The sequence below is a fragment of the Labrus mixtus genome, chromosome 19, assembly GCF_963584025.1.
Source record: "Labrus mixtus chromosome 19, fLabMix1.1, whole genome shotgun sequence".
Taxonomy (NCBI): Eukaryota; Metazoa; Chordata; class Actinopteri; order Labriformes; family Labridae; genus Labrus; species Labrus mixtus.
The window spans coordinates 18,660,949-18,676,577 of record NC_083630.1 but is presented as its reverse complement, the minus strand read 5'-3'; the positions used below and the strand labels follow the sequence as shown (position 1 = coordinate 18,676,577).

The 15,629-nt window shown below is 41.7% G+C and overlaps 1 protein-coding gene across 14 annotated transcripts in view; it reads right to left on the bottom strand.

Annotated features, from left to right (window-relative positions):
• Nucleotides 1–14,930, bottom strand: part of scrib (scribble planar cell polarity protein) — a 62,795-nt gene extending 47,865 nt beyond the window's left edge. For 10 of the 14 annotated variants that reach the window (XM_061064516.1, XM_061064520.1, XM_061064524.1 and 7 more), the window contains exon 1: nucleotides 13,837–14,929. In XM_061064516.1, coding sequence (XP_060920499.1) covers nucleotides 13,837–13,995 — 159 coding nt within the window. In that variant the 5' untranslated portion in view covers nucleotides 13,996–14,929. Of the gene's footprint in view, nucleotides 1–13,836 lie in introns of all 14 variants that reach the window. The other 4 variants (XM_061064523.1, XM_061064527.1, XM_061064525.1 and 1 more) reach the window with 3 other exon arrangements.
• Nucleotides 14,931–15,629: the final 699 nt, after the last annotated feature.

The window sequence follows — 15,629 nt, the reverse complement described above, 5'->3', positions numbered from 1 at the left end:
TTACAGTAGCTAAGGTTGGATTACCACCAGGTTATGTTACAGTAAAAATGATTGAAAGACACAGCCAAACAAAAAATGCCTGAGCTCAGTTTACAGTAACAAGTTGCAAATAGTTTAATTGAACCGGTTTCTTTCGAAGAATTAATTCACAACCGTTTTAACAGTCCCTCAAATTATCCTCCAAGGTTGTCAAGAAACTTTGATACATCAATGCTTTTAGATACCATGTGTATTAAAATGATAAAATCTCAGTTATTTTAATGTTCAATAGTATCCAAAAGTACCAAAACAGTCATATTTTTAAACCAAAGCTGCCAAGAGCAAAAAAGAGAAGCAGCGCTCGTCTGTTTTAAATGCACTGGTTGGTTCAAGTTTACTGTGAGCGAGAACATTGATGACAATGTGCAGGAGTTTGCTTCAAGTTTTTGGTGATTAAATACAACAAATTGCCCAATATTAGCTGCCATGTGCTTGTATTTTTGTTGCTGGGGCATTGTGACGGGTATCAATATATCGTTTGATTTTTCCTTGTATTGAAATATAAAATTCTGGCATCGTGACAACCCTTGCCGTGCTGCTGGAGTTACAAATCTGACAAATCTGGATTACGCATCCCCACTGTTTTATGTAAATACGTTTAAAAAGGTCAGGGATAAATCATCTACATGTATGCCACAAAATAGCAAGAGAATAAAAAATCCATTAACCTACTTAATCCATGGCACGAAGTGTGTTCTTAAGCCATGGGGTGTTTGCAGTATAATAGATTCACAGTTGTGTGCTTTTATATTTGTACTGTTTTCAGTAAAGCTCATCAGAACAACATTTTAGCCTTCTAAATTAATTACAAAGTGGTTTGATAAAAGCAAAAACTCTCCTCTATGCAGGTCACCGATGCAGCAGCCCAGGCTCTGCTGAGAAATAACTGCTCCACTTAAGGTGTTACTTTATATCTTCTGTCTGGCTGCCGCAGCTTTTCTAGCCTGAGGACAAAATTTGCCTTTGTGATCAGCAGGTTGTTTTACTCCATTACATGTTTGGCTAAGGCAGAGGCCCACAGATACATACAAATATTTGCAAGGGCCTAGTCTGTGTACACAGTAAGCACAGTAAAAGACTGTAGATCTGAGAAGAGGGAAGCCCTAGCTCCTCTGATGCCTCTTCTTGAAAACACAGGGTAAACGCGCCCCCGCATCAGGCAAACTACAGGCCCTTGGAGATCCATCACCTTGGAGACCAGAGTTTGTTGGCTGAATTTGGCAGCAGAAACCTCCCCAGTGACACTCAAATGACAGTGAAACAAAAACACTTGATCCAAACACATTATCTGCTCTAAGACAAAACACAGTATCCAAACATCTGCAGCAGATCATCAGAAAGAGGAGAACAGGTACTGTAATGCAATCTGCCTTTTTGTGTTTGATCATTTCATTTGTATATTGTCAATCTTAATATACTGAGCCAAAGGAACACATTAGCGCCTATGCTTATCTTCAACATAGCAAAGAGGAAACGCATGCAGTTATTAAAGATCACGTGCCAAATCCCATTAATATGTCATGGAGACAGTGTAATTACAGAGTTGTCTGCACACCCCTCCCACACGACTCCAGCGAGGATCAACGTCAGGAACCATCAAAACACTGGCCCTAAGCACATGCTGATCCTCCGTGGATGTGAGAAGCCCCGCTCCTCTGCATGACCAACGTCATGAACCTGGTTTGTGATAGCAGTTCTAAAAATACACCACCAGGGAACCTGATGATGCACATTAAAGGAAGCACACTGTACATTAGAGCCATATACCGAAGCACATCCATGTTCCTTGTCTGGCACAGTATGAGGTGACAGAGTCCAACTAAACATGGCGCATGCATGCGCAATTTGCACTTGTCCTTGACCTTACCTGACATTCTGTTCCTGTGCTCAAAAGAGCTGTTACAATGCCGAGCTGCAGAAGGTCTCACATTCAAACTCACTAACTGATAACAGTCCACAGGCTCTTGGTGAAACACACTTTGCACTCAGTCCAAGCAATCCTCATGCAGTCTACAACAATTTTAAAAAAGCAATTTGGTAAGGGAAAATCTTTTAATTGTTTAAACATCGGTTGCAGATAATGCAAAAATTGGACCAGTACTGCATACTTCTGTGATTTTAGAAATGTGAGAACTTAGGGTGCAGTTGCACGAGTGGTTAAGTCGCACCCCATGAGGCCTCCAAGTGGGAGGCCGTGGTTCGAGTCCAACCTGTGGCTCCTTTCCTGCATTGTCCTTTCACACTCTCTTTGTCTGATTTTCCACTGTCCCATCAAATAAAAGGCAAAAGGCCCAAAAATAAATGTAAAAAACCGAGGAGAAAGTGAGAACTTGCCGCAAAAGCTGATATCTAAAAATGAAGAGCTTGCATCATTAAATCCAAAGATTAACTATCACAAAAGATCCTCCTATGAAAGCATTATATGTAACTGCAATAGTTTGCTTCAGAATAACACTCAGTAGAACGAGATCAAGGGAGAGGTTAAGTGAGGCATAAACGTGTCCACTCAAGTAGAAAAGATTCCAACTTCAGGGTAAAAGTTGCATAACATAGTTCATGCTATTACAGAAAATACCTTACTGTCAGTCAGGACACTACAAAAATGACTGAAATATAAAAAGAAGATGCTAAGATGATGTGTCCCATTTAATATCACCTTTACTGAACAACCACAAGCATATCTTTAGTTCCCCTGAATTGAATCTTCCTTTTGCTTTTTGGGCAAACTGTAAAAAACAATTCCAACACTTTAGCCATACACTTATTGAACCCAATTCCAATCCAAGATGAAGTATAAATCTTGCTCTACTCTGAATGCACAGATGATTTTGGTCTAAAAGTCAATAAGCCACTGACTGCACCTGCTGAATGAGTTAAAATCATTCATCAAATACACAAAAAAGAAATTAGCCACTGCTTCATTCTTTAATCTGAGCTCCTTCCCAGTACTCCCATCTGTGTTATAAGTCCCTGATGTTCATGGGCCAGATTAATTAAAACCCAATTAGAATGAGTGAGGCATTATCAAGGCATGATTGAAATTATGCTTGATTACCTTGAGAATTAAACTGAAACAAGATGTGCACGAGTCAGTGTCATGCATGCTTTGTTTTATGTCTAAGTATAGTGCCTGTGTGTGGGCTTCACCAACAGGAATGTGCTGCAGAGCAAGTTCAAGTGTTTGAGAGTGAGCAAGAGGAGTGAGGGCAGGGCAAGCTCCTGGAGATTCCAGGCATGCCTGTGTTTCCTCGGATGTCACGTGCTGCAGAGCAAACACAGCTATGCTGAGTTAATTACAAAGAGGACACAAGGCCTCACACTTAACGCCAATTTTTTCATACTTCTGCAAAAAGTATAATGAGAATTTTGAGAAAAGATTACTTCATATATAATTTTAAACCAAGTCTGTTTATCAAAACAGGAGTAGAACGAGTCTATCATTTTCAAAATCAGGATTTCCCATCTTAACCGAGAGCTTTTAAGATTTAAAGTTTTTTAGGACGATTTTTGCCTTTATTGGACAGGACAGCCAAAGAGAGACAGGAAGCGCTGGCAGTAGAGAGTGGGGGATGACATGCAGCAAAAGGCCGAGGTCGGACTCGAACCCGCAGCTGCTGAGACAGGGACCACAGCCTCCATACATAGAACGCACGACATATCCGCTAGCCTATCAGCGCCCCCTAAATATAGTTTTTTTTTTTTTTACTTTCTCTGAACTCTTACAAAAGCATAATGGAACAAATATTATTAGAAAGATGCCTTGTGGGAGAATAAAGCAAAGAGAATGAACACAGAGTTTCATTGTGAGTTGCTGCATTTCCTCAATTTAAAATAACTGACCTTTTGCTACAAACAATGTCTACCTGTCAACACTCGCTGAATCAGTCATCAGATCCCACTGTTCAGTTGGGACCAAAGCAAAGGGAAGGGTTAAGTGTGGAAAAAGCATAAATCAGAGCATTCTTGCTGCACTGGAGATGAATAGTTGTGCTTGGGGGGTCTGCTGACACACACGCAGCCACATTGAACACGAACTGCTGCTGTCGCTTTTTCTGCAGACCCGTTACTGCTTTGTTGGTTTTTCGTTGCTGGCACATGAGAATGACACATACATGTGTGTGTACGTGTTGCTTTGTTATTCTCCAAAGAACCCTGCTGTGCTTCCCATTGACCTCCCTCATCTATTCTCTGTCACACACACACACACAAACATTCACCAATCAGCACCTCTATTAGGAGCCTCAAACTGGTCATGTGGCACAACCCACACACTCAACATAATTGTGTTTGCTCAATAACCAACTAACCAGTTACGACTGTGTATCATTGTTAAATTTAAAGAAAAGTAAAGAAAATGCTCCCAATTCAGAGCTTTTTTTTCTTCCACACGCCTTGACCCACTTACATTTTTAAAAACAACAATGTGTCGTCCTGCAGAATTACTCGTGCAACATCTCATAGGCAGCCTTGCTGTCCTTCGACACAGCTGTGTTGCTTGGGGGGAAACATATTTCTGTGATTGTAGCAAGGCTGCAAGACCTTTAATACTTTTCAGAGGAGTGCTTCTTTTATTTTAAACTTCACTGACAGAAATCTGCCATCACCTTCCTGCAGTACAAAATAAAGATATCATGCTTCAACTTGAAAAGAAAAAACTAAATAACAGTCTTTTTACCATCGAACCACTCTTACATCACAGTTAAATATACACACAAGAAATAGATATCGACAAATGTAAAGCTTGAAAAAACATTAAATTAAAAACAACTAAAGATTTTTTTAACTGAAATTGTCCCAAACCACCATCACGGCTAACAACAGGTACGAGCTACGTGGAGAAGAAGCAGCAGAACTGTGCAGAACAGCATAGTGTCAGTGCAGAAAACAAAGCAGAACACTGGGAGGTCTGTGTGTAAATAACACCCATAGAGTCTATAGACATCAAATCTCTTCCAGTGGATTCATCGGTGGACTACAGATTATAACACACTCATAAAACAATGAAAAGTGAGGCATCTTGCAAAATCCAGCATGCAGCAAAACAATATCATAATCAAATTAAACATGACAGTTTCCTGGCACACTTGTACAAGGAAATGGGGTTCCTATAACAGTCCGTGGCCATTCAGTGATTCACTGGCTATTAGGAGACGAAATCAATAGTGTGATCAATAAGAAGGAGAAGTAGTCGAGACAGCAATTTAGATAAGTTGTAAATAATTATTCCATCAATGAAAACTTTAGAGATCAGGAAATAAACACACAGAGCTCTGCAATAGAGCCCTCAAACTGCAAAGTTCACGACCCTGTATTTAATCAGACTGAAGGTGAATAGTGCATGATTTGTTATGAAATATGGACGTGTATTGAGGAAATAAAAAGTATAGATGGTTGCATTTAATAGCCGCCCAGCTGTCTTATCTGTAAGTGTAATATGACAGCTTTTGAAAAGTAACCCAGTAAAAGTGAACAACTAAGCTTAGAGATTCTCTCAGCTAACAGTTTTTTTAATGTTGTGCTTTTATTTTGTGTTTTTATACTCTATACGGAGTACTGACTAACCCTAAGGGTACTTTATGTCCCGTTTACATGTTTAAAAAGTGCTTTTATTTTGAAAGAGAAAAATAAACTTCTGGTTGATTGAAAGTAATGACAGTAACTTAAGTACGGAGAGACACAAAATAAAGGGAAATGTTTGATGTCACACCAATCCTCTGTTGTCATAACAAAATCACGAGTGAAACACTTAAACGTCAGTCGGGTCATTTAAATGTACTGTTGAGGAATATTGCCAACAGAACAGTTTACAGGTAAAGAAGATAAGAGAAGCCACCCTGCAGGTTAAGTGTGGAGAAGAGAAGTGAAAGGAAGCATGTTGAGCTGATAAAAGTCGCTCGTAAACAAACAAACAAACAGACAATTGTGTTTCTTTGATCATGTGCAGGCAACAATCGTGATTGCAATTAAAATGTAACAATTTGTGCAGGCCTACCATATAGTAGTTGAGTGTCAATCATTACTCATAATTGCTTTGCTATGGAAAAAATATTCCCCAAATAGAACCAAACGACACTCCGGGGTGGATAACAGGCGTTGAGTTAGTGGAGAGATCTCAAGTGGTGTCAGCACTGCAATTGTAGTAGCAAACACACAGCTGCTGGCACAAGAGCTTAACATTCCTTCTCAGGTTGGTGCAACTTCTTGTTGGATTACACAGAAACAAGGTGCTTTACATCATTTATCATAAGCTCTATCAGTTGGAGACACTGCAAGCCACTGAGTGTTTGCTCCAGAGGGAATACAACAGAAACACTGCAGAAGTGTTAGAGGGTGCATGGGAGTACACAAAAATAAAACAAGCCACTTTCACTCAAACCACTTATTTTCATGCCTGGACTTTACGTTCCCTAAATGCTCTAGAAAACAACGTCCAGAATGGAGATGGCATACAAAAACAGGGCATTCCAAAGCTCACTTGATTATTCCTGTTTCCTGCATGCAGAGACGCTCCCAACAAAAAGGAATCAATAAGAAAAGCACTGGCGTCAACAAATCAGGCAAGCTCGATACTAGACGCTAACGGAGTGCCTGAGTTGCCCTACAAATAAAAACCAACCCACATCTTAGTGTGTGCGTCTAAAGCCGCTCCGCCACCAGGACTAGCCCAGACTCAACTACCCACATGTATAAAAGCAGATCTGCTTTGTGGTTGCAGGCGTTGCTAATTGTTTAACTTTCAATCCCACAAATGCAGTTGAATAAACATTACCAGGCATTTCTGTAAACTGGTAAAACATGTCTCCTTCCTCTAAATACAGTAGGCATCTTTTACTGTAAATACTGAATTGGATGGAGATAAGAGAGACGAAGGTGCAGACAGTACACAGGGTGGAGGATGTAAGGGCTATCAGGTTTCAGAGTGATAGACAGAGGCCTCCAATGACTGTGTGTGGTCAGAAGATAAAGGCTAGCATTTGTTTGTAATGCCATCCCGGGCGACCTTCCCCCCCGCCACACCCACAGTGACATCAGTCGCACCCTGCCAGATTAACCTCAAAGGACCATTTGTGATACTGAGAGTGGGGATCCGGAGCTTGTGTGTGTTCAAAAAGGTCAGATAAACCAACCCATCCCAAAGAAAATGTCATTGCTGATTTAACTACTTTGTAAGCTTCACTTGTTTGTCAACGATGGGTGGGTACTTCTTGAGTGTGTGGCCTGAACATGTGGAAAATGTTCAAGTGACACAGATAGTTTACTCGGGCAGAAAATAAACACAATGCACGTCATGACCTAGACTGTACTGCTCACAGGAGAGGAAATCACCATCCTTGTGCTGGGCAATTACATCCTGCTGACAAGTTAGACTGCGTAAGCCGAACCTTGTTGACAGTTAACAAATGATATTGTATTTTCAGGACTTTCTCTCTCAGGACAAAACTAATGACGTATTGTATGGTTTTAAGTGCAACAAAGTGCCTCGGTTTAATGAATTTCATATTACATCTTTATGCTGTCAGAAAACTATTTTTGGAAGTCATAAAAAGAAAACTAAACTTGATATTGAATTATTTAACTAGCAGATGCTGCTGAGAGGAAGAAATCAACACAGCAATAATAAATTGGGACAAAAAAATGGCATCACCCTGTATATCTTGTCCGTGTGTACTTAATGTCTGTTGTCAACACAGCTCCCTTCCTATCACAGTGCTCCAGCAGGACATGCAGCACCGCCACAGACTCTCCCCTATCGCAAACAGCTGCCACCGCCACCACAGCCATCAATTATTCACAGGAGCTTTGCCTCCTTGTTTACCTTTGAGGCTGGTGACCAAGGCCGGACTGAATGGAGGAGTGGTGAGAAACAGCAGCATTAGTGTACAGACCGGTGTAAGGTCCAAATCACACTGCTGACTGAAAAGTCAGGAATCATTAGACTCACGTCATGTGACGGCCCGGGCCTGAGCAGGAAGCGCCACTGTACTAAAAGTCAACAGGACCACACAGGATGAAGCACACAAGATTATAATAAAAGGGACTGAACTGGAGACGAGTGCTTTTCCAACGTACGTCGGTTTGTCCCTGTGAGAAACTCTTCATCCTTAGATCTTTACTTTAGGAGCTCTCTTAAGGGCTAAGATGCGTTGTGAATAACTTTTATCTTTACCAGGATGCTTTTCAACTGTGACGCACGTGCACACACGAGCGCTTATACGTTGATGCTGAAAATTAGTGACAAAACACCAGTATGACAGGAAAGCGCTATGAAATTGAGAACGTGTTACAGTCTATTTTTTTTTATAACTGTTATAAAGTTATATAAAAAAAAAGTTAACTGGCCCGAGTGGCCCGAACGTGCAATCAGCTGGCCTGGACTGTATCAATCATTCATCCGGGCCAGCAGGCCAGTTATAATGTCGAGCCCCGCATTGCTGCCATTCCCAGGAAGACTGCACGATATCTTAAATTGAAAGGGAGCGAAGGAGTTCAGACTGGTGTGTGTGTGCGCGCTTGTCAGAGGTAGAAAGCTGAAGATCCATCCACACCATACAGGAGTCTCAAGGGGAGGGCAGACAGCTCTGGGACCACTTCTCTGGCTTTTCCCACCTGACACTGCATGTCAGCCCAGACTCGAGGATGCATGGATCGCCTGAACACGAAGAGCCCCAGAGGAACGAGGATCAGTGGAGCTCAGCTTCCTGATCCCTTCCTCTAGTGTAGGTGCCACAGCCCCCCTTCTCCTGTTAATCCATCTCCAGAATAAAATACACCCCCCACCACTGCATACTCACTCTCTCACTAACACACACCTCCCTTTACCCCTCTGTCCCACCAGATTTGGGGGAGGGGGGCGGCAGGATGTGAGACCAGCTGGTCATCAGCTCAGACAAAGAAACCTGCTGAATGTGCTCTTGCATCAAAAAGAAAGCCAGATCTCTCACACTGCTGTGTCTTCATGGCCTCTCTTTCACTTTTCAGGCACTCTGATACAGCCTGGCTCTGTATAAAGAGTTTGCCTTATTACAAAAGTTTCTAAAATAACAACCTCTACTTCTGTTTTTCTCTCCTATGCGGTCCTCTTCAGGGGGTGGGGTCACTTACAACCACAAATTTGGGAAATCTGGAGTGAAAAAACAGAACAATCACACGACAAATCCTACTTTAGATCCATTAACACTTTGTGTATAAAAGTACCTCTGGAGCAAAAATGCATTCCCCAGGCAGGACAGAAGAGTGAGAGAAAGAGCGGAACCAGAGGAACGTTGTGGTTTACCGCTGAGAGGCCAGTGGCAGGTGCAATTCATCTTAGGTGCTAGCCTACTTCAGCCAGTCACAGGGGAAAGACAAACCAGGGCTCTCCTGTAGAGTTAACTGGAAACTCAGGGAACGGAGATGAACTGCAGAGCTCAACAGTACACAGCGAGGTCACAATGTGGAGTGTCCTAGATTTTTATACCAAACTTTCCACGGTAAGCAGCAAACTTTTGGTTTTATAAGGACCATGGGTTGATCATCATCAATTCTCAATTAGACTGCACCATCCTTTAAATAACAAAATCAAACAAAACAGAGACACACTTGAGTATTAAGACTTGGCAAGCAATGCTAGACTAATTCACATTGAGCAAGAGCTGACTGAAGGGGCCTAATTTGGGCTACTTTTGACCTGAGGCAGAACATACACAAGGGAATAGAGAGAAAGGCAGTCAGATTTTTATCAGTGCATTTATGTGCTTGAAAAGACCCAAATGGCAGAAAAGTGGATCCCAGAGGACGCATACACTGAAAAGCATTAGCCTGTATGAAGAAGGGGGAGGTAAAAAAAAAAAAAAGGAGGGCTGAGGGGCATTTTCATGGCCGAGTGAAGCCCTAATCTGCCCTTTAGCCACAGATCTGTAAGCGCACACACACACAGGGCACTGGTTACATCTGAGGATTAAAAAGATTGCACAGTCATCTTTCCTACTGTACATTCACATATACTTCCTATTTTTTTTTCAAATGCATGTTTTTACTTTATAGACAGAACTCATTCTCCAATTAGGAGGGGACATTCATGAATGGGGAGGAAGCCGTTGATAGCAGTTATGCTGTATATTTCCAGATATTTGATGTGGCAGTTCGGCAGTTTGTTTGTGTCAAGTGTTTAGATAGGAAATCCAACCGTAACGTATCAAGTTTACATGGCAGGTCTTATTATGTAAAAATACTGGGAGTGACATGCATAAAACCAGTTTTGCAAAGTCTGATGAGGAGGGCACACCCATCAGGGATTTGTTCCCTATCTCAACAAGGAGACAGGTACATGTCCTGGGATGTGTGTTAGAGCTGGATTTTTTTTTTTTTTTGTGTACTGCACCTGCAGCCCATTTGCTCCAAGAAAAGGTAACCTTGTACTTTTCAGCAGGTGGAACTGACCTACAACAAATCTTAAAAGTGATCATTTGGGTCATGATATGCCTGCAGACTAAATGTACGCCTCGTCAGGGCAGTGCAGTGCACACAAAGAGCGATGACATTGGATATGATTGAGAGAAGGGGGGCAATCAGTGCTGTGAATGGCCTTCTTTGTAACTTGTCATGGGACTTCAGAATGCTAAAAAGATAATTCCCTCTTCCTCAACATGATCTTCAAGGCAGGGCTAGTTTTTCGAAGCCGAAAGGAGAAGTTCAGATTACTTGACCGCAAACCTACCTAATGTAGAGTATCGGCAAATATTGACTGTGAAGATTGTACTTTAAACCAGACTTTCAAGGCAACCATTTAATCTTTGACAGAATACACTTATAAAGAAAATTGTGTCTCCTTTTCAGTCAAATGAAAACTCACAAAGTGAAAATCCTGAAAGATGTCTGTGGAGGATCTCATGGTTAATTAGAAGCTTGATCCAAAGGCCACAGTTGCCTTTGGATCAAGCTTCCAAATTGAACATCCAGAAATCAAAACAAATGACCCATAAAAAAGACTTATTATTGCAAGGAAGAAAAAACAGAGCTACAATGCAGCATTAACAGCTGAAGATGTATGTGCATGAGGGGAATTCCTGACCAGCTGCTACTTCACAGGGTGTCTAAACTCTTTCTACCCGGATAAGTCATTCTTCTTTGGCTGCTGTTTTTATGTTGTACTATCACTGCACGGATACAATCTCATTCTAAATCTGTCAAAAACAAGCAGTCATTCGCCATTTCTTTTTCTTTTTTTTACAAACTTAAATTGTTCTTCATGTGGCAAATGGAGACATTACTACTGCAGAGGGTATAATCCAAGATTGGTGGGCAGTGCTGTGGGGGTGAGTCACAGTAAACTTAAGAAACTGTCAGGACGACTAAATCTCCATCTGTTCATGTTAAACCCCTACAAATACTATGTCAACCTATCCACACCTAGCAGCACCACACTAAATGACTCACTACACCTGAACTGATTTATTATGTATAATTTATTCCAAACAAGTTATCATCTAAGTGGATAATATTTTGATTGTTTTGCTTTTGACTGTATTCCTGTGACAGTTTGCGAAGGTATCACCTCTGAGCTGATTAGTCTTTATAACATATGTTGGTGGTGTAGCCAATTGGAAAGCCACATTTTGTACAGTGTTGTGTTGGTCATTCATAAATGCATGGCATGAACTGATAAGCAAAATGACGCTGGATGCTTGATTGACATCTAAAAATAGCTGACGTCTGACTGCACAAACTCATCTCTGACTTGATGACACAGTCAAAGGGAAGGAGCTCATGCATAAAGGCATTCAGACTCTAACTCACTTATGAGCTCATTATGTTAATGCTGTTCAACATACAGTCACTGGCCTTGTTCCCAACCCTGTCCAGCCATGACCTCTCACACCGCTCCCTCACAGAAGCCCCGCTGACTCTGAGGACCACAGAGAGGGCCCATATGCTTTGTGTCTGCACGCTACGCATTCACAGCGACCACACGAGACATTCTGTCACCATGCATTTATGTCTCCTGGTTGAAGCCTGCACCACACGGATAGACTGGCGGTTAGCTGTCTGCGCCAGAGTGTTTTGGTGTATCCTTCACTCTGTGTTTCAGGGGCTGTGCACCAGGTACACTGTGGGAATCTGACAGGTATGAGCTAAGTGGATGAAATGCAAAATCTGTAAGCTTCTAAGGCAAGTCAGACTTTGCTTTTTATTTTGTTTGTTTTTTTGCCAAGAGAAGTCCTTACATTCACTGAAGAATGCTCCAAGAACAATTTCATTTCTGGAGTCTTGTGAACAACATCAGACGCTCATTGCTTTTTTTTTTTTTTTTTTTTTAATGGGAAATTGTTTATCAAGTCCGTTAACTTGTTTTTTTGAGAAGAGGCAACCTCTGCAGATACGACCCTCTAAATATTTACAATCAACACTAAATGAATCTTATCCTAAAATCAAGCTAAATAAACACAAAAGAGATAAGGGTTAGCAACAGCTTGGTTTGATTTTCCTCCTGATATGCTTTGTTTCTGAAACACATTTTTATTTACAAAACAGCATCATTTTGTGTAGCTCACTCTTTTGGTTTTTTTTGGCATCACTGCAAATACTCAATCCTGTCATTTATGCTAATTCTGCGACCGCTTTGGCTAGTATATTTATAAACAGTTGTATGTATGTGTGTCTTAATGAGTAGCTCTTTGTCCAAATAGGAAAGGGGACTGAAGGCAAGAGTTAATTGTATGTCCCCAGAGTTTTTATGCACAAAGCAATCTTTTATCAAACATACTCAGAGGGGACTGATCTCAAAGAAGTACTCGTATGTGTAAAAACTAACACACGTCAAAGCAATTAGGGGCACTTTATTTTCTAACAAAAATGCATCCATTGCTGGAACGTGCACAAGAAAGTTCTATTGTTTGTCATTCCCAGAAGGTAACAGGCAGCCCTGTGTCAACACTCCAGCCTTTGTTGACCAAGGCTTGTTAACAATCTTCATTGGTGAGTGTGCCACTTGTCCCTTTCACCATAAGCTAAAGCCATGACAAGCGACAGCCTGGCAATGTCGCCTACTGCTAACTAGTCTGCACAAACTCCTTTCTCCATCATGACCATGGCCAATGCCTTGTCCTTATAATGAACAATGTCATGTTGAATACAACAAGGAGAAAGTCCAGCCAGTGAGTACTCCAGAACTCTGGACGCTTTGAAGGAAAAACAGACCCACAACAGCGCTGCACCCCTTGAAATAAACGCTTAGGAAATTTTTGTCATGATTCAAGTAGTGGGAGTGTGGGTGGGGACATCGTTGCAATTCATTCCACACATGCCTTCCTTACACTGCATCCAATCCAACTGGCCACCAATGCTATTACTATGGGCAATGTGTTGTGTGCCAGAGGCGTTTTGGTCAGGGCTGGTCCCTCTGAGCATGAAGTAGATCAACTCATAACTATAATATGGGTTCTTGTTGTTGGGAAAATGCTGTTATTCAAGTAAATGTGTGGAGAACAAAAAGGTACAGTATGTGTGGTTGCAATTACTATACAAGGTGGTTTCAGCATTGCAAAAAAAAAAAAGGCCAAACCCATTTCAAACAAAACAAGGAAGGGCTTGCTGAGGAGGAGGAAGTACCTGCGCAGGTGATATCACTGCTCATGTCTTCTGGAAGTTACAGATTGTCAAATAGGTTAATGCAGACTACCTTAAATCAAGTGTGGTGTGACACAGTGTTGATATGTTGACAGTTAAAACACCTAACCACCTATAGGATGACACAGGAAGAATACACATGCATGGTGACACACGGGAAGTCGTTCTTGGGTTCTATGGAGGCTTGCGTACCTTTGGTAGCTCTTTGAGTTGGTTGGCATCGAGGAGAAGCTCTTCCAGGCTGCGGGTGTAGCGGAACACTTCATCGGGGACCGTCTGCAAGCTGCAATGCCGCTTGTCCACCGACTCGACGTGGCGGTTGCAGCGCCAAAGGGGGATACACTTCAGCATGTCCGGCCGCCGGAGGGGAACTGGGTTGCCGGTGCTACTGAAATCTCCGCATCGGAGGCTTGAAGCAGGGTGGTGGGGGGGGGAGGAGGTCGGTGGGTGAGAGGGTGTTGTTTCTGGAGGGAGAGGGGCTTCACCCAGTGTCAAATCATCTACTGTGTCCCAACTACGATCCTGGACATGAGGCCGAAAATCCACTTAAGAGACACAAAAAATAATCCCTTCGACGTGTTCGCGATATTCCCCAGTTTCAGTTCAGGTGTTGCTGCAGGATTGTCAACTCCGTATTCGCGTCATCCAAAACCCGGAATTACAAAACAACATGAACCCGAATGGGGGATGTGAAGAGTGTCCTGAACTCTTGCGCTCACTTCTTCACAGAGACGGAGTAAAAGTTAGCTTGTTTTGCTACCGCCGACATCCTCCTTACATGAGACCGAAAGCTCTGTCATGGCTAGCTTACAAAAAAAATATGCAGCCAGCGACCCAGCTATGCGGAGATGTTGATTTAATTGTCTTAGTCATGAGTGACGCCTGACATAAGTGTGAGATAAAATACTACGACACAACAGCTAACATTACCCACGAAGCGAGTCAGCAGAGATTAATCCCCCCCCCCCCCACCCCCCGGGTATGGCTGTGTACGAGGATGTGCTCGTCCTCCTCACCGGCTGTGTTGTTAGCAAGCTAGTAGCCGTTAGCTCCCATCGGCTAGTCGGTCACTGGACGCCTTTGTGCGGAGCTGACGTTAACAAAACACCGACGTTAACAAAACACACGAAAACACCTTCTTCCGATTTTGTGTCGTGGCAGCATCCGAGAAAAGCTGCCAAGTAAATGTTATTTCACTGCGACGCAGGAGAAATCAGCAACAGCGAGAGGTAGAGCTTCTCGCAACTGCCGCGCATCCCTCCCCTTGTGGAGCCGAGGCAGGCCGGTTTGGCGTGTGGGGGGCTGGGCTCGGTGTGTGCTGGAGCGGAGGCCACACACGGTACTCCCGCCTCTCTGTAGTGGACACCACAGCACCACCTAGCGTTGGGTTCCCGTTCACTTCGACTTGTAACCACCAATTAGCACTATTTTTTTTTTTTTTTTTAATTAAAAGGTTACTTTTTTATGGAAGCCCATTTCCGCCAGTTAAAAAAACAAAAATAAAAATAATAAAGACATAATAATGAGATAAAAAGTCATAATTATGAGATATAAAGTCATAATAATAAGATAATAAAGTCATAATAATGAGATAAAAAGTGGAAATTATGAGATATAAAGTCATAATAATGAGATAATAAAGTCATAATAATGAGATAAAAAGTGGAAATTATGAGATATAAAGTCATAATTATGAGATATAAAGTCATAATAATAAGATAATAAAGTCATAATAATGAGATAAAAAGTGGAAATTATGAGATAATAAAGTCATAATAATGAGATATAAAGTCATAATAATGAGATAAAAAGTCAAAATAATGAGATATAAAGTCATAATTATTAGATATAAAGTCATAATAATGAGATATAAAGTCAAAATTATGAGATATAAAGTCATAAGGAGATATAAAGTCATAATTATGAGATATAAAGTCATAATAATGAGATAAGTCAAAATAATGAGATAAAAAGTTTAAATTATG